This window comes from Carcharhinus amblyrhynchos, chromosome 8, assembly GCF_965287045.1.
Source record: "Carcharhinus amblyrhynchos chromosome 8, sCarAmb.v2.hapA, whole genome shotgun sequence".
Taxonomy (NCBI): Eukaryota; Metazoa; Chordata; class Chondrichthyes; order Carcharhiniformes; family Carcharhinidae; genus Carcharhinus; species Carcharhinus amblyrhynchos.
Genome location: NC_137331.1, coordinates 27,161,837 through 27,186,730, shown reverse-complemented (window position 1 = coordinate 27,186,730; position 24,894 = coordinate 27,161,837). Strand labels below are relative to the sequence as shown.

Sequence of the window (24,894 nt, the reverse complement as noted above, 5' to 3'; positions counted from 1 at the left end):
CCCCCTGCTGGATGCGTTGGTAGTAGACTTTTTACTCTGTTTACCCCAGTCCAACGCCGGCATATCCACATCATGGATGCATTGGGCCATTTAAATTGCCGTAATATCCAGTAGGCAGGAAGGGCCGTAAAATCCTGACCAGGATCTCAGCGCCGATGTGATGGGCCGAAGGTGCTTTTCTGTGCTGTAGGCGTCTAATCACAGAATTGTTAAGGTGCAGAAGGAGGCCATTTGGCCTATTGGTATCTGCTCTCCAAGAGAGCGTGCCTTTTCCCCATATCCCTGTTTCTGTTCGAATAATATTGCCTTGATTGTACTTGCCTCCACGACACTTCCAGGCAGAGCACCACATTTGCCACATGCACCATTATGTAGACCACACTATGTCTATACTACTTCAGTTATGAGGATAGACTGAAGAGGTTCAAGGTCATGAGGGAGAGACTGCTCCTGCCTATAACAGGATCAAAAATGAGAGGGCACAGTTTGAAAATGATCTACAGAAGAAGCAAATTTTATGTCAGAAAAATCTTTTTCACCGAGCAAGTGGTCCCAGTCTGGAATGCAGTGCTTGGAAGTATGGTGGAGGCAGGTTCAATGGAGGCATTCAGGAGGGCATTTGATGGTTATTTGAATAGAAACAATGTGCAGGGATACGGGGAAAAGACAGGGGAATGGCACTAAGTCAGGATGCTTGTTTGGAGAGCAGACATGTTGGACTGAATGGTCTCTTTCTGCACCACAACAGTTCTATGATTCTGTGATATGTTGCAATAGAAAGGACTGAAAACGAGTAGACAGCAGAAATCTTCCCTTTGTCCCAGTCATATCTGAAAAACGGGATTATTAATATTGTTGAATATTCCCCAAGTTTCCCTCCTCCCTTCACCACATCATTAAAAAAAAAATCAAATTTTCAGAAGACCTGTGTGCCTATGATTTTGGTTCCTGTCAAGGGGGATTACCAATCAGTGTACCTCCCAGACTGAATCATACATCTTTTTTACTGAAACTAGTCAATTTTCATTTTTTCCCATCGTGTTTAAGTTCACGCTAAGCAGATTTTTATGCCGCTAGATGAGACTTAGTCAGGAATAAATGCATTTGTTGTTGTAGTCACATTTGTCATAATGTTTTGAATTATTCAATGCAGGAGCCATCCTACAAGAATAGATCTGAGAGTGCTGACATTATTAAGGATTGAGCCACAGAGGGAAAATCCTACAAGGGCAAATTTAATGATGTTATAACCAAGAGTTTCAATTATTTACATGAGAATTACACTCTTCTGAATAAGATCACAGGGAAGAAAAAGGTTGTTAATGACTGGAATGCAAAATTGCCACCTAATAAAACGCAAATGTACATTTTTGAATTTAAAACATGGTTCAGTCATCCACAGTGCAAATGATCATTTTTTTTCATTGTGTTGTTTTTTTTCAGTAAGTATACAGATTTGTACAGCATGACCGTGTAAAAGCTTCCTCGATGACTCAGTTATTACAGGCAGGTTAGCATTAAACTGCACCAAGTAAGACTATCTGAGGCTCAACCCCCAGTTTATGTCAAGGTGGCTTAATTGCACTCAGTGCCCTGGAGCTGTAGAGGAGAACGTATGCCCAGATCTGGGCTCATTGCCAGTCACCCTTGCTAGGAGGTTTGCATGTATCACTACCAAGCGGACAGATCAGACTCAGTTCAGATGTACATTGCAGTCAAATAATGCACCAATGCTCATTAGGATAAAAGCAAAATACTGTGGATGCTAAAATCTGAAACAAAATCAGAAAATAATGGAACATCTCAGCAGATCTGACAGTATCTGTGGGGCGAGAATAGAGCCAATATTTGGAGTCTAGATGCCCCTTCATCAGAGCTCTGTCATCTGGCTGCGAAACATTAGCTCTATTCATTCCCCACAGATGCTGTCAGACCTGCTGAGATTTTCCAGCATTTTCTGTTTTTGCTCCAGTACTCACTGTCTATGCAGAATGTTTACTGGTAGGTATTGGAATATGACTGGCATCTGAGGCTATTAGCACAGCTATTCATGTCCTACACTTCATATTTAATAACATATACTGAACTGAATCAAGGTTTGTTCATAAAACATCTTCCCTATTTCTTCCTTACTCTACCACAGTCGTATTCCATCTTTTATGAAGTAACTCCTCAGAGGCTGGTGTTCCTTCACCATATTCCCTTTATTTACAAACTCTATTCCACTCCTTGTATGTTTCAACTACAAACCCAGAATCAGGAGTAAGAGTGGACCAGATACTCCCATACTTATACATGGTTGGGCAGATGGTTATGACCTCAATCAGGGAGCTCATACTCCAAGAGACCAACCTCACGGGCTTCATTGAAATCACTACACTTTATGTTGAGTGCCACTAATCTTCTTTGAGTTTGCACACATACCTGTCACCCATCCCATTCTATCCAATTTTTTGCTGTCCTGTTGACCATTGTTCATGTGCCTTTTTCACTCTCTCTTCTTGACTCATTATTCAAATGTCTTCAGCAATAGAGAGGAACAAAGGTGTTTTACCAATAAACTTCAATGAAATAAGAGTGCAGGGAGCATAATGCACGCAACAAAATAAAAATCGGAAATGTTTGAGCAAGAAGCAGTGAATAATGTTGACATTGAATTCATTGGATTAGAAAGAGTAAAGATAAGAGCAGAAGTATATGAGATAAAAATTGGAAAAGCGGCTGTAATGGTGAAATACTTGCACAGTTGATTAAAGACATGGGAAAAGCTTAATAAAAATTAAAAAGCTTAATATCCATATTTATAAGCTGTTTGAATTTGTTTACTTATCAGGGAATGGCTGGAGGACTTCATGTGGACAATAAAGTTAGCATTGTTGCCTCACAGCGCCAATGACCCAGGTTCAATTCTGGCCTCCGGTCATTGTCTGTATGGAGTCTGTGCATCCTCCCTGAGTCTGCATGCATTTCCTCCATGTGCTCTGGTTTCCTTCCACAGGCTAAAAATGTGCAGGTCAGGTGAATTGGCTTTGCAAAATTGTCCCCTAGTGTCCCAGAGTGTGTAAGTTAGGGGGATTAGAGGAGTTAATACATAGGGTTACAGGATAAGGCTTGGTTAAGACAACAAAAATAGGTTGGGACAGACTTAATGGGCTGAATGGCCTCCTCTGCATTGTAAAGATTCTGTGATTCACTCTAAGAAAGAAGCCAAAGGCATGCTGATGTTCTAACTTTTCAACAATTAATCTGATTGTTCATGAAGCTCATGTTGAGAATTGTAGCAATGGGAGTGGGTGGGAAGGTGCAGACCTACATCAGAGGTAACCAGCTTCCTCCAGGGAAGAAGAAGGACAAGAGAAGCAATCAGCATTATAAGGTTAATGTAGTTCAGAGAATGGGTGGGATTTTCCGGCTATGCTCGTGGCAAAATCCCACCCAAGATCAATGGACCTTTGCATGGTATGTATCCTGTGTGCTCCGGTTCCCATGGAGGCTGGGATGGGAAATTCCGCCCCAAATGTTTGTTTTGTGAATCATTCAATTGGATTGCCTGGATTAATCTCTTGACAGAGCTGAAAGAAATTGGATTAGGTTAGAGAGATAGGTAACTCATAAGGAATTTGTACATGGGACAAACAGCAAAGTGGGAGGAATAGATAGGAACCCGGAACTTTGTGTAATTGCAAGAGGAGTTTGGAGAGTGCTGGTTATCACCAGTGTCCCTCAGTGTCTATGCAGAAACACTTATTAAAGAAGCATTTGAAAACATGGCATTAAATTTGGGGGCAGACGAGGCAAATGATATAATCAGATTTGCAGTTTAGATTTGCACTTGTCACAGGCACAGAAGAAGCATTACAAGAAATGGTTGGTGGACTGGTAACAGCAGGCATGAACTTTGGAATGAAAGAAAGTGAACATTAGCCAAACCAAAGCGATTGTATTTCTCAAAATCACCAAGAAATAGTCAAAAGGAAAAATAAAGCAATTCAAATATTTTGGAAGCATTACATCTGCAGATATAAAAGGGGGAGTTTTTCTGTTCTGCCCACCATGGGATCGTAGTGAGTAAGGAGCAGACCCTGCAAAGATCTGTTGATCTCAGGCAAGGTTTCCCTGTTTTGGGGCAAGCGCAGCCAGGAAATCCCACCCAAATTACGCAACAAATAAATATGCACACGGATTGCAATGGGAAAGGTTGTAGTTAGTTTTAACAGATGGTTGCTACTGGAAGGCTGGATAAACAACCTGTAAAGAGCTTGATTTTTTTTGTATGGATGTGAGATTGTTTTCTCATTCTTTGATGGGATGTGGGTGTCTCTGGCTGGGCCAGCGTTTATTGCCCATCCCTAATTGCCCTTAAACTGAGTGGCTTACAGTGTCACTTCAGAGGGCAATGAAGATTCATTTACATTGCTGCAGATTTGGAGTCACTGGGTGGGTGATGGCCTAGTGGTATTATTGGTAGACTATTACTTCAGAAACTTAGCTAATATTCTGGGCACCTGGGTTTGAATCCTGCCACGACAGGCGGTGGAATTTGAATTAAATTTAAAAAAATCTGGAATTAAGAATTAAGACAATGAAACCATTGTCAGAAAAACCCATCTGGTTCATTAATGTCCTTTAGGGAAGGAAATCTGCTTACCTGGTCTGGCCAACATGTGACTCCAGAGCCATGGCAATGTGGTTGATTCTCAGGCAACTAGGGATGGGCAATAAATTCTGATCACCCAGCGATACCCATGTCCTATAAATGAATAAAAAAGACATGTAGGCCAGACCATGCAAGGATGGCAGATACCCTGAAGGATATTGGTGAACGAGATTCTTTTTATGACGATTAGTATTAGTTTCGTGGTCCCCATTATTGAGGCCAGCTTTCAGTTCCTGATGTTATTAATTTAATTTTGATTCCACCAACCACCATGGTGGGACATGAACCCTCATCTCCTGAGCGTTATCCTCGGTCTCTGGGTCACTATTCAAGTAACGTTACCATTACATCACATCTCCTCATAATTGGACTTTGCAGAAAGGAGGAGATAAACTAATTAAATAGATTTGAAATGGGGGATTTGGAGGAGAATGGAAAGGTTCAGCTGGACAGAGAGAGTAACAATGATAAAGTTCTGAGGAGAGTGAACAAGCAGAGAAATTCGCTGGAACATAATTAGGAAAAGGCAAAAAGACTGGGCAGGGCACATCTTACAGTGGAAATGGACTGGTAAGAGGCATTATGGAGGGAAGGTTTTAATGAAAAGTGGAAGAGGAGCGAAGGGAATATCATGCTGGATGGCTTGAAAATTGAAGGAAGTTATTGGAAAATAAAAAGACTGGCACAGGGCAGAGAGACATGAGGAAGGCCATGAGTCAAACACCTGCCTCCAGGCAGAGCACGCATGATGATGACTGTGCTGAAATGGAATAGTATGATTACGTGTTGGTAATGCAGAGTTTGAAGATATGGTAGCTGACAAGATAATTACTGAATTTAATATTACTCTCTGGTTTGGTGGAAGCCCATTTTTGTTGAATATTTCATGGGGGGAGGTCTGAAATATGTAATACTTATCATTTTGTTTTGACTTTACTACCACAAGGGTCCCAACCCTCCTCCAAGTGGCAGTATAAGCTTACACTACAATATGACTGCAACTCCCCTCCCTTATCAGTCCAGTTTCCCCCCAGTGTTTCATGTTCTATTTCCGACAAGTAAACCCCGAGCATAAGATCAGCAGCTGGACATTCCATTCACTAAACTCTCTGTAAATATAAGAATTCACTTTAAAAGTTTGCAAAACCTAATATTTTAGATAATCAAGCTCAGGTATGTCTTCATTACAACAATAAGGGGAAGTGTTGGCCTAGTGGTTTTATTGCTAGATTCTTTGTCCAGAAATCCAGCTAATGTTCTGGGGACCTGGGGTTCGAATTCCACCATGGCAGATGGTACAATTTGAATTCAATAACAAATATCTGAAATTAAGAATCTACTGTTGATCTGGAATTAAGAGCCATTGTCAATTGTCAGAAAAACCCATCTGGTTCACTTATGTCCTTTAGGGAAAGAAATCTGCCATCCTTCCCTGGTCTGGCCTACATGTGCCATAGCAATATGATTGACTCTCAACTGCCCTCCAAGGGCAACTAGGGATGGGCATTAATTGCTGACCCCCTCAGTGTCAGAGAGTCATAAAGGTTTACAGCATGGAAACAGGCCCTTCAGCCCAACTCATCCATGCTGCCCTTTTTTTTAAACCCCTAAGCTAATTCCAATTGCCCGCATTTGGCCCACATCCCTCTATACCCATCTTACCCATGTAACTGTCTAAATGCTTTTTAAAGGACAAAACTGTACCCGCCTCTAATACTATCTCTGGCAGCTTGTTCCAGATACTCACCACCCTCTGTGTGAAAACTTTACCCCTCTGGACACTTTTGTATCTCTCCCCTCTCACCTTAAACCTATGTCCTCTAGTTTTAGACTCCCCAACCTTTGGGAAAAGATATTGATTATCTAGCTGATCTATGCCCCTCATTATTTTACAGACCTCTCAATTGCACTCAGGATGCAGTCATTCAAACTCTTTTCCAGAACTCTTTCCTCCCCACCCCCAACACGGGAATTGTAGTGGGCTGGCCATGGGCCATGCAAAGATCCGTTGACTTCAGGAGGGATTTTCCTGCTTTGGGGTGGCTGGAAACTCCCATCCGTTGCCTGCTTTGAAACTGATCTGAGTTTCCCACCATGCTTACTGTGCAGTAGTGGATCTGTAGGAAATTTGTGCGTCTTGCCAATTAGTTACAACATTTCTGTAACAGCATGATATACAGGAGGTGAGTATAGGTTCGAGAGTGTGCAATGGTGGTAGAGCATGAATCCAAGACTAAGGATTAGTGGTTGAATATGAGTCCAAACATACATTCTGTGGTGGTAGAGCGTGAGTCCAAGCTCCCATTGCAGTGTTTGGAGAGCAGTGGCTAGAGAAGGGCAATTGACCCTGGGCACTCGGAGAGTCTTCGTTGCCCTCTCTTGTACATAAACAATTTAATAGCTTTCACCTGCCATGTAATTATAGAACCTCACAATTAAGACAATTTTCCACTGAGCAGAAAGGACATTGTTCCTTGCTGACCCATTCTGTAACATCATGCCACTCGCCTCGTCCCCTTTTTGTTTTGCCACTAAGGGCCCCTTGGGGTTCTTTGCAGTGTAACTGAGGGTTTGAGCTTCTGTTCCTTCCCTGTATGATCTGTTTTAATGGGGTTCAGGGCGTGGGACTGCTGGGACTACCACATTCTCGTCATGTGGGTAATTAGCCAGGTGTTGTATCCATGTGGGACTCATATTTCATGCTTCCCAATCTATATTATGTCTAACAAGCCTGTCTCAGCTGACAGTAGAGACTTCAATTTGTCACTATCTCCATCTACTCCTCGTTCCTCAGAAATGCTCATCATGCTCCTTTGAGCTGAGAGTTACAACTTTAACTTGTCTATATCTCCCTGAGGGCAGCACTGTGGCACTGTGGTTAGCACTGCTGCCTCACAGAGTCAGTGACCTGGGTTCGATTCCTGGCTTGAGTCACTGTCTGCACGTTCTCCCTGTGTCTGCATGGGTTTTCGCCCACACTCCAAAGGTGTGCTGGTTAGGTGCATTGCCCATGCTGAATTCTCTCTCAGTGTACCTGAACAGGTGCCAGAGTGTGGTGATTAGAGAATTTTCACAGTAACTTCATTGCAGTTTTAATGTAAGCCTACTTGTGACGTTAGTAAGTAGGCTTTAAAACTGACACTTCGTATAGTCAGTTGATTTCTGTCTTATTTCTGCATTTGTCATGTGTAAGACTTTCACAGCAGCCTGTAAATCATTACACTTCTGCTCCATCTCCACAATTCCTCAGTTATCTGTGTCTCACTTTCTCTCGATCTGCTTTCTCAAACAGTGTCTGCAACTGACTCATAACACTTGAATCTTATTCCGTTGTTCAACTTCTAAGACTCCAACACCATATATGTCTGTTTTTTGTTTTGTAGCACTCAATTGCTGCTTCCGTTTATTGATCTCTGTGTCTTTTTCACACAACTCCTTCATACAAACTGGCATTTGCTGTGGCCTTGCCTAACTTGGAGGCACATTTCTCTTGTCCCCTCTGAGCTTTTTTCTAATGTTGCTGACCAGTGTGTGGTTAGCTGGAGTACTGAGTTCAGCTCTGGATGCCACATATTAGGAAAGATGTGAAGACATTGGAGAGAATGCGAAAGGTTCCTGAGAATGGTTCTAGAGGTGAGGAACTTCAGTTATGAAAATGGATTTGGAGAAGTAAGGACTGTTTTCCTTGAAAAAGGCTGAGAGGAGATTTGAAAGGGGGATTCACAATGCTGAGTGGTCTGAAAGATTAGATAGTGAGGAACTGTTCCCATTGATGAAAGGACTGAAAGGTTTAAAGTAATTAGCAAAATAAGCAAAAGCGTTGTGAGAAAAAAACCTATTCATGCAGCAAGTGGTTAAGGTCTGGAATGCACTACCTGAAAGTGTAGCAGAGGCAGGTTCAATCGAAGCATTCAAAAGGAAATTAGACTGTTATCTGGAAAGGGAGAATGTGCAGGGTTACAGGGATAATGGCATTAAATGAACTGCTTACTCAGAGAGCTGGTGCCAACACAATGGGCTGAATGTGCTGTAACAATCCCTGTGATGATGCCTCCTGTCAAAGGAGAATGACTTGATTGGCTAAATGTCGTAAAGATGGAGGTCTTTAAGAAGGCCTCTGGTTGTGGTAAATTAAAGCAGGACCTGACACTCTCTATCACAAACAATTAACAGGTCTTTATTTTAAAATTGATGACAACTTTATTAAAACAATTATCAAACTGAATAAACTCCCCAATAGAATGCTGTTCAAATATTACAAGACTCATTCAAGAATAATGAATAAATCCTTGTAAAATAAAGCCGCTCTCAAATAACATAATACCAGACATCTGTTCGAAGTAGGAACTTTCTTCTCCTGCTTCTATCTGGAACACTTTGAGTTGGTATCTTTTTATCTTTAGGTGGTGATTTTTCTGAAGATATATATATATATATGAAACTGCCTCTCCCTCCTTCCAACAAAAGAGGTGGCAAGCTTACATTGCTGGTTATTCCCCCTTGTCCGGGTTTATATACCTGGAATTACCTCACAGTATTCCGAAGATCTGAATGGCTTGAAGCTGTCAACAACCTTCACATTTGAATTCCACTAGTTCTGTGTCTCTGTGTGCATGCTTTAAACTTATTAGTCCAATTCAAAAGCCTGTTTTGGTCAGGTTGGAATACTGACTTCTAGGTTTTGATACAATATTGTAAAGACCCACTTCTGCAGCCTACACTCTGCAATTTAAACATTTTAGCATGGAATCCAAAAACAGCTTTTTTCCAGACACTGACGCAATCAGTTTTAAAGAGACAATGATAAATGATTTCTTTTGTTTTTTCTTAGCATTTCTTTTCACATTTTTAAACACCACAGTTTTAACCTTGCATATACGGCTTCATAACAATTTGCTATGAAGACCAATATATTCATCTCACTGCAGGTTACCTTAGCCACTGACAACTAGATTTAGGGCTATAAGCAAATTATAAAAAAAAACTTTCATTTAAATAGCACCTTGCACAACCACCAGACTCCTCAAAGTGCCAAAAAAGTATTTTGGAAGTATTTAGGAGATGCAGCAGCTAATTTGCCTCAAACTCTCACAGATAGCAATGTGACAATAACCAAGCCATCTTTTTCTTTGTGATGTTGATTGAGGGATGAATATTAGCCAGTGCACCAGGGATAGGTCCCCCGCTCTCCATCCAAGCAATCCTATGAGATCTTTGTATATCCAATCAAGCTGGCAGGTGGGGCTTTTCTTTCAGTCTCGTGTGGAGGACAGCACCATCTAGCACTGCAATGCCTCCTTAACACTGGAGTGTCATCCTTGACTTCTGTGCCAATGTCCCGGAGTGGGACTTAAACATGGAACCTTATCATTCAGTGGTCAGTGCTCTGCCAACTGAACTGGCATAATGTGGAGTGCTAGGAAGCTTTGTCAACTTTAAGCAGGACAGAATGAAGAGACTGCTCTAATCATGCAGTAAACAATGATAATACAGCATGGAGACCAGTAATTCAGTTCATAGGGGGTGCATCAGCATGGGATCTGTTTGTTAATTATTCCTAATGTCTGCTGCGAACTTCTGTAAAGCTTAAATCAGGAGCCCTTCTCCAGGCACAGCCCTCACTGAACACAATAACTGAAGCTCCATGCTGCCAGAGTTGATAGTCTTTATAATTAACGGATAAATCAATATTAAGAGTGTGCAGATATTGCTAACCTGTATGCCCATCAAAAGGTCTTTTTGTTTCAAAAGAAAAATCAGTTGCAACCAGAAGGAATCTTATTTTAGACAGAAGAGGGCCACTAGTCAATCCTAATCACTCAACTAATTAACCTCTTTCTTGCTGTACGGTGCTCTCTATAAAACTTAATAGCCATTTATCTTTTGCCTTGGAGCATATGCCTCATGTAATTGTATAAAAAGACTTTTATTTTGTTTGAATTTGCATCTACCAGATATTGCAACTCATTCCAGTTCCAACTGTTACATAAAATGCGGCTATGAAAAATGCTGGCTACTGCTCAACATTCCTCAGTTAGCTTGCTATTCCACACCGTTTGTTATCAGTACAACTGAGTTGTTTTACTGCTTGTTGGCGTCTGGGTGAGAAGATCTTGAGGTGGTGGTGGCAGAGGGGGGTGGGATGGGGAGTGGGCTATGTCTCCCCATTTATTCCACATGCCTCTAAACTGGCCCTGGTTGCATCCCCAAGGTTGATCTGAGTTTGAGGAGGTGAAGCAGTTCAGTATCCAAAGTCAGTTGAATTGGTTTGTGAATCCTGTCCTCCTTTTGGACAGCATAAACTTTTGAGTTGGTTCAACTCACGGCATTTTTATTTGATTTTTAACTTGATTTATTATTGTTACATGTATCGGGATACAGTGAAAAGTATTGCTCTTGCACGCTATACAGATAAACCATACCATTCATAGAGTACATAGGGGAGAGAAAAAGGACAGAGTGTAGAAGATAGTGTTACAGTCATAGCTGGGGTGTAGAGGAAGATCAATGTAAGGTAGGTCCATTCAAAAGATTTGAGGAACGCTTAGATGAGCACTTGAAAGACCATAGATTACAAGACTACGGACCAAGTATTGGAAAGTGGAATCAGAATAGATAGGTGCTTGATGACTGGAGCGGACAATGATGGGACAAAAGGCCTTGTTCTGTGCTATAAAACTGTATGGCTGGAATTCTCTGGCTATTATTGTCAGTAAAATCTTCTGGCTCCACTTATGGCGCACACCTGCCAACGGCTTCCTGGCGGTGTGGGGTGCAGTCAGTGGGAAATCCCATTGACCGCAATGGGGCCAGATGATCCTGCTTTAACCAAATGGTGCACTGCCTCCCGCCGTGAAAACAAGTTGCAGGGAGGCTAGAGAATCCTCTCATATGACTCCATCAGCTCAGTGCTGGATTATGGCAAGCTGAGCTATGTCAAGCTTAGGAGGTCCCACACGCTAAAGTACACAGAAAGGACACTGAAAATCTTGTGTCAAAAATAAGATCCCTTCTGATATTTGCAGATAGACAAAGGCACAAATAAAAAATTATAACTTAATCAAAATATATCTTGGAAAAGCACCTGTTTGCATTGTGTAACACTTTCAAATTAAAATGCTTTCATGATTTTATTGTAAATGGAGACATTTTACCAACACAAACAGAAAAGCTGTTACACAAATTAACAGCTCACAAAATGGAATTAGTGACTGAAGGTATGTCTGTTTGCACATCACCTGGAGTTAAAAATTTAAAACATTTTATTTTATGACTTTTTGTTAAAGTTTAAAGTTTATTTATTAGTGTCACAAGTAGGCTTACCTTAACACTGTAATTAATTTACTGTGAAAATCCCCTAGCCGCTGCACTCCAGTGCCTGTTTGGGAAAATTTAAGATGGCCAGTGCACCTAACCAGCACATCTTTCAGACTGTTGGAGGAAACTGGAGTACCTGGAGAAAACCCACGCAGACACAGGGTGAATGTGCAGAGTCTGCACAGTAAAGTCATTGACGATGTCATTTGGTGATAAGATATGAAGTTGATCACTTCCACTGCACAGAATGCTTACGGTGGATAACTTTCCCAGCAACACTGTTGTCCGCAGTTCAGTCTTGATGTTTTTCAGTGAAGATAAAACAACCTTTCCTCTGAGTAGCGGATTCCCAGTGGACTCAGAAGTAGCCACAATATTGAGCAGAATTTTCCTGTCCCGCTGACCATGGGAATCATAGCGGGTGGGACACGGACCGTGCAAAGGTCCATTGACCTCGAGTGGGATTTCCTGGTCTTGGGGCAAGTGCGGCTGGAAAATCCCACCCGTAATCTCTATATTTGGGAATGCTGACTGAATGAAGATGACTCGAATGATCACCTGATACGGTCCTGGTGGCTTCAGTGTTCTTTATCTGCATAACTTTCCTTAATATCAGCATGGGAAGTGCTCCATTTCCCCAGTGAGGTTAAAATCAACATCTTCAGGATAGTCATTCATCTAAAAATGTGCGGGTTAGGTTGCTTGGCTTTGCTAAATTGCCCATTAGTGTCAGGGTAGAGTAAATATGTAGGATTACCAGGATGGGGTCTGAGTGGGAAATATTGTCAGTGCAGACTCAATGGGCTGAGTGACCTCCTTCAGAACTGTAGGGATTCTACAATTCTTTGATAAAGAAGTTTTATACAGCCGTTTTTGCAAGAAATCTAAGTCAACCAAAAAGGAAAAATTGTTTACAACGTTTTTGTCTGTGATTACTCTGTTCTCCAACATATGAACTTGGAGCAGGAGTCGAGCCTGTTCTGCTAGTTGATAAGGTATCTGAGCTGGTTATAGCTTCTCCTTTCCTATCTCGGCCTTATACCCTTAGGCTCCCTTGTTAATCAAAACTCGATCTAACTCTGTCTTAAAAATATCCAATGACCCTGCTTGCACTGAAATGAACACTCAAAATGACAGCCATGTCTCAGGCAGTTCATATAAGTCAACCTGAGGCACAATACTAATTAGTCTGGGAGATAGATGATGAAATTGAACTTGCAGTTGAGAAGACTAATCAATCCAAGGGCAAATTTAACAACACGTTGATTAACGTTTAAAAAAAATGCCAGGAGCTGGTTTGCAGAAACCATTGTGGGTGGCACAGTGGTTAGCACTGCTGCCTCATAGCGCCAAGGACCCAGGTTCAATTCTGGCCTCGGTCACTGTCTGTGTGGAGATTGCACACTCTCCCCATGTCTGCATGGGTTTCCTCCGGGTGCTCTGGTTTCCTCCCACACTCCAAAGGGTTTGGTTGACTGGCCATGCTAAATTGCCCCTAGTGTCAGGACGATTGGCAGGGGTTACGGGAATTGACCCAGGATGGGATTGTGGTTAGTACAGACTCAATGGGCCGAATGGCCTCCTTCTGTACTGTAGGGATTCTATGATTGCTGCAGTGTTTTGTATTATATCTTTCAAAACTGCCAAGACCAGCCAACATTAGTGTAGAACCACTTTCAAAAATGGTTCTTCACATTTGTAAGCAATCATTAAAATCCTATTCAGAACGCATATCAGAAAGGTAGAAAAGCCTGCAAACAAACTCCTGTTTCTCTATGTACGGGTAATTTTAGATTCAACTTGCACCACAAGATTACATGACCAAGTTCAAACAGCATCTATGGTGATTGTCTCTTTAAGGATCAATCTACAGACTAAATTCACATGACCTGGGGAACCGGTTGGGGAGCAGAGTGGGGGATGACTCTGGTAATGCAAGCATCTGTACTCAAGAGTCATCTCGGGAGTTGATTGCAGTCATGAGGCTGCAAACCTCTGTATAGTTTTAACCTATAAATAAACATTGCTCTAGCAATGATACGGGTCGAGGCTGTTTTGCGGGCTTCCCGCTGAGCATCATGGCCTCTGTGGATCTCTGTGATCAAGATTTTCAGGCATGGAGCTTATTTCAATGTGGAAATTTGAATTTCCGTCTGTTTAGCTGGCTCAGGATTGAAGTCTCTGAGCCGGCTAGCATTCTCCCTCCTGCTGGGAGCGCTCCACTCCAGTGGGATTTACTCATGATTCATGGGGAATAGACGGGCTGACCCTGGTAGAAGAAAGGCCATTGAGGACTCCCAGGAGGGCAAGGCTAAGGGGCTGCCACTTGGGCAGTGACAGCCTGGCAGTGCCAGCCTGGCCCCCTGACTCTGCCCAAGGGGCAACTGGCACTGTCCTAGCGACACCTTGACACTGCCCACCAGGCAGCAGGCAGTGCCAAGGAGGTGGTGACAGAGGAAGGTGGGGCCTAATGGAGAGTGATTGGTTGGCGTGAGGGGGAACCGCTGCTACTCTGCAAGGGGATCAATGGCAGAGGGAGAGAAGAGGGCACAGAAGAGTGGCAGAAGATTGGACTTTTTGCCCTGCCAAAAAAGCGGAACTGAAATTCTCCCGTTTTCATGCTTGTTCAGGACTTAGAACCTTTTCAGTAAGATCATCCCACTGGTGTTGAGGCAACAGCTAAACTATATTCCTTCTGAAAATGTTAAGCTGCTGCATTTACACACATGTTCGATAATGTCGATATTTACTTTGTGCGAAAGAGGGAAGGTATCCTTGTGCGACCTGGGCAGAAGGGCAATGGATGCTGCAGTGCTGGAGGAACCACAGGGTGTAATACGTGAAATAGAAAAGTAGAGACTTCAATATGGGACTTACTTAAGATAGAAACAATGGTTAGGATTTTCCAGTCTTCCCTGTGGTGGGAATCATTGAGGGCAGAGTGAAAAATCCGACAGAGCAGCCTGTTAACTTGGGGCAGGAAATTCCAGTCCCACAATGAGCGGGAATGGAAAATCCTGGCCAATAATTTGTGGATAACAGCAGGGGCAAGTGAACAAGTTATTTCATTTTATCCAGCTTCAATATCTGACAAAGGATTTTTATGACATTTTGTGATTAATTATTGTTTTATCTGTATGAGCACAATGTGACTAATAACTGCGTGGTCATTTCTATAAATATTTTTGTCATATTAGAATGAAAAATAAATATTCAAAAGAGTAATTTTCCCATATCTCCTTATTTAACAATCAATAATGATAAAATTTGATACTGAGTCCAGATCTCCCCTTATTCAGTGGCCCCTCATTTTGAGTGGCCGTAAGCCATAGCTAAATTAATTTAGACTTAAATCTGGTACTGGTGCACCTAGATTTTTACTAATATAAAGAACATTATTATATTCAGTAAATATATTTGTCAAGTCATTTTGGTTGAGTGCAAGGCTCTTTGGCACTGTAAAGATTCTGGGTGAATAATCGTATTTGACAGCACCCATTTTATGAGTGCCCCATAACGTTCTTCATGCTCCACAGTAGATGGGCAACCTTATTTGATTTGAGTTATTATTGTCATGCATTGGTATACAATGAAAAGTATTGTTTCCTGTGTGCTTTACAGACAAAACGCACCATTCGTAGAGTACACAGGGGAGTAGGAAAGGAGAGGGTTTCAGAGTGTTACAATCATTGTTAGGGTTAGAGAAAGATCAGCTTAATACATGGTAGGCCCACTCAAAAGTCTGATGGCAGCCAGGAAGAAGCTGTTCTTGAGTCGGGTGGTACATGATCTCAGACTTCTTCAGCTTTTTTTTCCGATGGAAGAAGGTGGAACAGAGTACGTCTGAGGTGCGCAGGGTCCTTGATTATGCTGGCTGCCTTTCCGAGGTTGCGGGAAGTGTAGACGGAGTCAGTGGATGGGAAGCTGGTTTGCATGATGGACTGGGCTGTGCTCACAGCCCCTTCTGTTGTGCGGCACACTAGATGCCATCTTGGTGAAGGGGTTGGTGCTTAGACACACTTCACCTCCCCCAGAAATATGCAGGTAATGCAAACTGGTTTTGATGCTGCTGCTGTCAATTTGGTTCTCTGTGCTCCGTGAACCAGTCAGTGTCTGCTCTTAACCTCACACTGTGGAACACATGTTAAACAGCATGAAAGGCCCACACCATTAAAGGGATCATCATTTACCTGCAGATTTGTTGCGAGGTGATGTTTTCTGGTATTTGTTATAATTCCACACACTTTTGGTGCTTTCCAAAGTCTATGGGAATTGGTACAGCACCTGCTGAGGTACATTTTACTGACAGCAGGGCAACTGCACAACCCAGCTTCCCCCAGGCATGAGTGCATTTGTAGGTCTTCCTCTTGGAATGCAACATGACTGGGAGATTGTGCAAAGGCGAACACACAGCAGGCAACTTTAAGAAAAGAATGGAGGAGGTCCTCACAGGTCCGACCCCCTCCCTCCGAGGTACCCCCTGACCTCTGATCGCCCATCCCTGCCCTTCAATTCCCAACCTCCGATACGTCCCTGAACCTCCAATCCTCCCCCCACACGACCACCGATTCCTCCTTCCGTCAAATCCTGCCTGTTTACCCGGGCCGTTTACTTTCTTCCTGGCCTGTCACGGACATTTTTATTTCAGTGGATCGTTAAACAAATCTGGTTTGCAGAAACTAATGCAACAAGAAAGGAGAAGTGGAAGTATCCTTTACTTTGACTCAGCTGCACTTGGATGCTGAACCTCAGGGACCAGCTGCACTGCCCAGATCTCACCCAAAGTTAGAAGGCCAGGTGGGACAGACTGGAAAAAAGATTAATGTGATTAATTGGGCTTGGAGTGGCAATCTGATGCTGATTGCCAGCCCAAGGAAGAACAGATTCAATAATTATTTTCTCTGTGGTCCTTGCCCATCTTTCTTTCCCGATCCCTCTTTTACCGTTATGAGCGCACAGGGGCTTACGTTGCGAAGTTGAGTTTGTAAGGATGTAAAGAAAATAATAGAGGCCAAAACATTGCTTGGTCCCTTTAAAAGTTGGTGTTTTGTTTCAGTACTTGGAGGTTTAAAATGCAAAGTACCCATTAGAGTCCCTGACTGAAACATTTGTATCCAAATCCAAGGCCAGACAACAGGGCTGCCTTTGTGATAGGCTTCAGGCTTTTGAATGTTTGAATTTTGCCCAATCAATTTAAAGCATGCACTCAGCTACCAAGAATCTATAAGATTTGAATTTGATGATATTGAAAAAAATCAGACCAATCCTGTTGTGGGAAAATTGATAAGTCATCGCAGGTATAAAAGAGAGTGCAAGAGAAAAATAGTTAGTTAGCAACTGCCATCTCTCAAGTTGAAAAGGAGAGAACAGCTTCACCCTGCTAGCTGTATATATATCCCTTAAGAGGACACACCATCTAACCAGCGAGAGGTACCAAATCAAAAAGAATTCACAGAGGGAATCCACTGAAGCACTCCAAAAGTTTCCGAAAGCTACAAAACCTGGTTGTATTATTTGAGCGTGACAGAATTCTATTATTATAGTTTTGGTTAATGAATGAATATTGTATTTATTTGAACAGTAGAAACTTATTTCATTGGTTTGTTATTTGTTTGTTCCCTGTTAAATAAAAGATTGTTAAATGCTCATTTTAAAATGAGTGTCAGGTATGTATGTTAGTTAACATCTAAATGTTACTGAAGGACAGTGCACACCTTCCCACACACTCTTAACAGATTGCAAGGTGAGATCGTCCTCTTTGGGGGATTCAACGTTACTTCTTAAAGGGGAACAACCTCCACATCGTAGCACAACTCACTGCTGCATTTTTGGTGTCTGAAGATAAAGTAACCCTCTGAACTCGTCCGTGGGTTTGCTGTGGGGTTATTAATACTGGATTCCACTAAGGCTGAGGGGTTGGAAAACACACAAATGCTTTCAAAGGGGAAAGCAAATAAAAAAAAAACTTTTAGTTAAGAGATGAGTGGTGAGAGGAGCAATCAGTCCTGTCCATAACAGAATATAAATCTGAAAAAATAGTTGTGAAAATCTCTATAATTTAAGTTACCTAGTCTTTTGTCATCAGTTTTGTTGAGTTATCAGTATGATTGCATTTAATGTGCACTCTCTTGTGTGACATGTTCAGTTTGCTTCTTTGTATAGTTTAAGCTGAATTCTCTTGAAGGTTTATCAAATCATAGAATCCCTACAGTGCAGAAGGAGGCTCAATGGCCTATCAAGTCTTCACCGAATCTCTGACAGAGTATCTTAACCAGGTTGTCTTCCCCGCCCTATCCTCATAAAGCCACACATTCAGCATGAATAATCCACCTAATCTGCACATCATTGGACTGTGGGAGGAAACCGGAGCACCCAGAGAAAACCAATGCAGACATGGGGAGAACATACAAATTCCATGCAGTCACACAAGGCTGGAATTGAACCTGGATCCCTGGGGCTGTGAGGCAGCAGTGCTAACCACTGTGCCACCATGCCCAGTGAACATAAGAACATAAGAAGTAGGAGTAGGCCATCTAGCCCCTTGAGCCTGCCCTTCCATTCATGGCTGATCTGAAAGTGGTTCCTTCCACTTACCTGCCTGCTCCCCATCACCCTTAATTCCCTTATTGATCAGAAATCTATCTACGTGTGACTTAAACATATTTAACGAGGTAGCCTCCACTGCTTCAATGGGCAGAGAATTCCAAAGATTCACTGAGAAGAAGTTCCTCCTCAACTCTGTTCTTAATTGACTTCCCCCTTATTTTGAGGCTGTGCCCTCTAGTCCTTGTAGGTTTATGTCCTGGAAAGGTCCATTGCTGTCACAATCTTGGCTCTGGAACCAGGGCACCTGGCCCATCGAAACATGAGTTTCATTCATGTCCTCTTTATATTTTGATCTCATTATGTCAATCCTAGATTAGAATAGCAGTTTGGAAAGGCAGCAAATGGTGCATTACATTCTCAACTGTACCCAGTGACATGTTTTCCTGTACCTCAGTTTCTGTTCCAAGGCTCCTTTCTTAATGCTTTTTATTTCTCTCATTCAGCTGGATGACTCACTAAACCAGATCAGGAAGTTGCAGCGTTCCTTAGATGAACAAACGGAATTAAACGACAACCTTCAAGTGCAATTTGATCACTTGCAGACCAGGTAAGTCACCATGAGTAATCAAGAGACAGAAGACCGATAGCGTAAGCCACGTAGTGTCATTAGGTCGATTAAGTCGATGCCATCCGTGTTGAGGGACATGCAGAAGGAATTCTGGCTTTCGTCATTGAACATGTTGGGTGGTAAGACTGTGATGCGCAAAGAAGTGACAACAGAGTCAAAAGCCAATGACCAAGCTGAACTTGATGGGAAATTGAATATAATCCAACATTAAAGGGTCTCAGCAGAGTGCTTCAGTAATATTTTTAGTGCATTAATATTTAGTGCATTAACATCGCAAGTTCTCTTTTGTGATACAAATTTGTATCCGCAATCCGCTGCTACTGAATTTCTGATTGTAGTCAGTGGGGAAATGGTGAACATCTTTTCACTATGTCAAGAACACAAAATGGAAGGTTTGCTTCCCATTGCCGCTTACTCCAAGTGGTCTAGACTGGTTATATATCCTTGTGATTGCAGCACTGCTCAGTAAACTAACCGGAAGCGAACACTGAGTGAAAAAGGGGAAATGTTGTCCGGTAAATTGTAACCAGAAAAGGTTAAACTTCCGGAATACTTTGATATTTATTGCACATGGTTAAAACAGCATATAAGATGGAAGGTTACTGCTTTACTGTAAGAGACCATGGCCTAAATCTGACTACTGCTCATGGCAGCAGTGAACGGAAGTGTGGCTGGTCACCAAATTCTCCGATCTCGCTGCAGGAGGTGTGTGGTGTGAATGGTAAGATTGCGCCCAAAGGTTTGAGTTTGGATCAAGCTTTAGTGATTGATTAGATCGTAGAACACAATCCTGTTAGCAAATTGTAGCAGAGAAAGTATGTTTTTGCTTCTCAATGTACATATCTTATACAGATCGGGAGACATCATAAGGTACATTTCACTATCTGGGGTGAGTTTTGGATCAGAACCTTACCAAAGGCACTGCTCCTAAATTAGCACCCAGAACATTGGGAATACCTGGACACCTGTCATTAACACGTGATGCTGTGTCCTGCACCACACTTTGTGAATCTCTGATTTAGCCACGTCCATCTCACAAACTTATCAGATTGGCCAAATTTTTATGTATAAAGTTCAGGTGCGAAGCTGAGCCGGAAGCATGTAAACTCACACGTGACGATGTCAGCAAGTGCCCTGATGCCGTTGTGTCATTGTGCTATATTTTGGGTGGTGGGCAGCATGCAAGCCAGAAGATCGCCCAGTGACAATCAGGATGCCAAGTGAAATGAATTAAACAGCAACTGACTGTGATTTTATGTTGCCGGCCTGTCTTTACGGTTGGCTGGTGGCCTTTACATTTTAGCTGCAACCTTGATCCATGGCTCAAATACAGTTAAAAAAATATATCTGGGGATGGAGGTCTATGTATGATTTTGCTGCATAGGCACAGTTTTTCCGCTGATACTTATTTTTTACAGGTCTACAGCTCCCTCAGACAGCTCCGCAGTGGCTGTCCCCTGAGGGAATACATCAGAGCCACCGGCCCGCAAAGAAGTTTAAGTGTATTTTTTCGTGTCACAAGCAGGCTTACGTCAACACTGCAATGAAGCTGCTGTGAAAATCCTCTAGTTGTCACACTCTGGTGCCTGTTCGGATACACTGAGGGAGAATTTAGCACGGGGCCAATGCACCAATGTTCTGGGGCACCCGGACGAAACCCATACTGACAAAGGGAAAATGTACCAACTCCGCATAGACAGTGACCCAAGCCGGGAATCGAACCCAGTTCCCTGGATGCTGTGAGGTAGCAGTGCCAGCCACTGTGCCATCCTTTTCTTTGTGCCAGCATTCTTCCGTCCTCCCCACCAAAGTTCAGTCTTTCACAGAGCGTGTTCCATTCTGGATGGCCATTCATTAGCCAGATTGATATCACGTTGACAGCACAATCTCAGGCAGGAACGGGTTCCACATCCACCCGCACTGACCTTCAGCACGTCCCGAACATAAAATTCAAGTTTATATTAGACTAATTGTAGGCAGATATGCCACAATAGTAAATGCATTCCTTTCCAAGACTGAAAGTAACAGTTCAAACAAGCTTTTGATGAAACAGATTGTCACCTTTTGTTTGTTGTTCCAAGGATGTAGGATGGAACTGGAATGCTGGCAGTAGGTCAAGAACAAATTCTAGACAGACGCAATACAGCCAATTCTACCCTTATACTATTTGTGGATGTGGTAGTGCAACATTACAAACGGGTTTCAAAAAGCCAAAGACTCCTGTGTATGACGGGCATATTTTTATATCAGACGTGGGAATAGAAATGGAAGTACAATATCATAATGATATTATAGGTTTTTCTTAAAATCATAGAATCCCTACAATGCAGAAGGAGGCCACTCGACTCATCAAATCTGCACTGACAATAATCTCACCCAGTCCCTAACACTGCAACCCCACATATTTACCCTGACACCAAGGGGCAACTTAGTGTGGCCAATCAACCTAACCCACACATCTTTGGAATGTGGGAGAAAACCGGAGCACCTGGAGGAAACCCACCCAGACACGGGGAGAGTGTGCAAACACCACACTGACAGTTACCCAAGGCAGAAGTTGAACGAGGGTCCCTGGCGCTGTGAGGCAACAGTGCTGACCTCTTGTGCCATCATGCTGACCCATGTCTTGTCTTTGATCCGAGGGTTGGCCATACTATGAACAATCTTTCTTCACTGATTCTTTGCTGCCCTCATCGCCTGTCCCATGGAGAGACTGGTCCAAATTCTGATGTCTGTGCTTTCTTGGGTCTTCCTTGTGCATCATTTTCCAATGTTCTTTCTGCGCATCTTCTTCCCATTCACACCACGTATTCTAAATACCTGAATTTCCTGATTATCAATACATCAATCAAGTTCTGATTAAATGTTTGGCGGTCCATGATGTTATATCTGCCTTATTCCTTTCAGTTTAAATGCTCTCACTCGGGTCTCAAATAAGACTGACACTGCAGAGCAGTTCTGAATGATTCTGTTGCCTTTAAAATACTTGTTTTCTGTCTTCTGTTTAATATATGAATAGTTAAAGCGTACTGCTGCAAAAAGATGATTCCATTTAGACTTAACATGAAGGACTGCATTATACAACTGTTTACACTCAGCTTTTAACTGCTCCTTCTCCACAGATGTGGAAATGCTGGCGTTAGACTGGGGTAAACACAGTAAGAAGTCTCACAACAGCAGGTTAAAGTCCAACAGGTTTATTTGGTAGCACACTACCAAATTTTATTTGTAACTAAACCAAGTTTGTTTGAGTTTGTGTCTTTATATGCCCTGTTTATGAACAGAACTCCCACTTACCTGATGAAAGGGCATCGCTCCAAAAGCTGGTGGCTTGTGCTACCAAATAAACCTGTTGGACTTTAACCTGGTGTTGTGAGACTTCTCACCTTCTGCACAGGCCATCCAAGAATTTGAGTTTTGAGAAGAATATTCAGTGGATAAAAATAAGAAATATGTATTGCAGTCTGCAATGAGGAGCATTTCCTTCTGGGAATGCTTGACTCACTACCTTCTTTCAAAAAATACTTTTTGTCCTGATTGGTATAAGGAAAAAGTATTAAGGGAGAAGTTGATGTACTTCTGCAAGTTAATCAGCGATGCACGTTTACCCTGCTTATATCACTGCAAGGTAGGTATTAGCTTCAGGATGAATTGAATATCCCAATTTATTCACCACAAGGGAAATGACAATGCTTTTTTTCCTACAGTGCCTGTGACTTAATGGATACATAAAATGAATAAGTGAGATATGAAAGGTTACATTTTATCTCTTGCATTGCTGACTTTGCAGTCGTGGTAAATAGCACGAACACCATTTTGCTATAGTGTAACATAACTTAAAACTAGCTGCAAATGCATTGTGCGGAGATAGATTTTAGCCCGGATAATGCTTGATTGCATGCAAACACCAGAAATCCAAGATCTATTTTGGTACAGTATTACATTTTGCTTTATACAGCACCACTAATCTTGAACGAAAATGGCTGGAATTCTCTGGCTGAATGGGATTCTCCGGTCCCGCCGGCAGCGCATCCCTGCCCGTGAGTTTCCCGCTGGCATCAGTCGACGTCAAGGAGAATTCCCATCGACAGCAGTGGGACTAGATATTCCGCCGCTAGCAAACAATGTGCCAGCGGGAAACACGCGGCTGGGAGGCCGGAGAATCTCGCCCACAATATCTTGCACAAAGTGATCTGCTTTTTCAGCACAGGAAGCTAATTGTCTGAACTGTAGTGACAAACCAGGCTTTAGGTTCAATTTGTGGGCTTGAAATTGCTAAAAAGTTAACAGCTGCTGAACTTGCAGAGTGTTATTAATATGCAAATGCAGTCAGCAACTTATGGTAAGGATGAGATATCTTGCAAATTGCTTCGTGAAAATGGCATCTCATCCTTCACCTCATCATGATTGTCACGAGGTTGTGCTTTTCTGCATTCATTTTCTGTTAAACTCTCAACAGGATGTCGAATAACTAATCGAATACTCTTTAAACAAGGTGATATTGAACAAAGAATAGAGAAAATTATAGCACATTATGTGTTAATGTCTATGAATCAATTGCTCTGGCCCTGGATTTATACTATAAGAAGTGTGGCGTCTCTATCCTACATGTGGCACAGTGGTTAGCAGTGCCTAGGGACCAGGTTTGATTCTTCGCTTGGGTCACTGTCTGTACGGAGCCTGCACAGTGTGTCTCTCTGTGTCTGTGTGGGTTTCCTCTGGGTGCTCTGGTTTCCTCCTATAGTCTGAAAGATGTGCAGGTTATGTGCATTGGCCATGTTAAATTCTCCCTCAGTGTACCCAAACAGGTGCTGGAGTGTGGCGATTAGGGGATTTTCATAGTAACTTCACTGCAGTGTTTATGTAATCTTATTTGTGGCACTAATGAATAAACTTTAAAATAATGTTTTGGAAATATTGGTAATGCCAAATTTAACACTTTTTTTCTTATGCATCATGGGGGAATTTCAACCGTTGTTTGCCGTGGGCAAAAGTGGCAATGCCGGTGAAAAATCCCATGAGACTGTGGGAATGAGAAACTTGCTGTCAAGATTTTGTTCCCGAATTTCCCCTGCTTGATGCCAGTGAAGCAACCCTTTTAGATATATTTAAACACACTTCCATGTTTTAAAGAGCTTCCCTGACATATGCCCATCCCCCATCTCCCAAGGGAGGGAACTCCCCCCTCGTCAACTTCTGCAAAATGTGAAGCAGTCGTGGTGAACCCATCGGGGGCCGTAAAGGTCAGTATAACCATTGGGGTGGAAGAAGGACCTGCCTGGGCTACAACCTGACAGTACCAACCAAGGAGGGGGGAGTGGGGCGCTGTGCCACGTCTAAGTCCACTGAGGAGATTTAAGGGTGTTGGGGATTCCCGTTGTGTGTGCAGGTCACCCTGATGTCTATAGGGGAGGGTCACCTCGATGTTGGTGGGGCGACCACCCTAATGGTTGTGGGGTGGGGGAGTGGGAATATTGAGAGGGAAATTAAGTGCCGGAGAATCTGGAGAGAAAACTCCACTGTGCAACTGGAGAGCTACCTGCCCGTTTTCCTTACTGAATTTGGCACTTTGACACATTATGGAAAGATTCCACTGTTCCTTTGGGTCTCTTTCTCTCCCTGAAAATCTGCTGCAATGTGTCCAGTAATTCAACGGAAATTGGAACTGGTTCCAGGAGGCCAGTTGTTTCCAGTTGTGATCAGTTATGCTGGTTGGTTGACCCAATTGGTTCCTCCAGCGGGTTCA

The 24,894-nt window shown here is 42.6% G+C and overlaps 1 protein-coding gene across 3 annotated transcripts in view; it reads left to right on the top strand.

Moving 5' to 3' along the window:
- The window catches only part of LOC145346474 (coiled-coil domain-containing protein 102A-like), a 462,196-nt gene that overhangs the window by 292,924 nt on the left and 144,378 nt on the right, over positions 1 to 24,894 (top strand). For 2 of the 3 annotated variants that reach the window (XM_080193782.1, XM_080193783.1), the window contains exon 8: positions 19,024 to 19,127. In XM_080193782.1, the coding sequence (XP_080049908.1) occupies positions 19,024 to 19,127 (104 nt within the window). Of the gene's footprint in view, positions 1 to 19,023; positions 19,132 to 24,894 lie in introns of those variants that run through there. The other variant, XM_080193784.1, reaches the window with a different exon arrangement.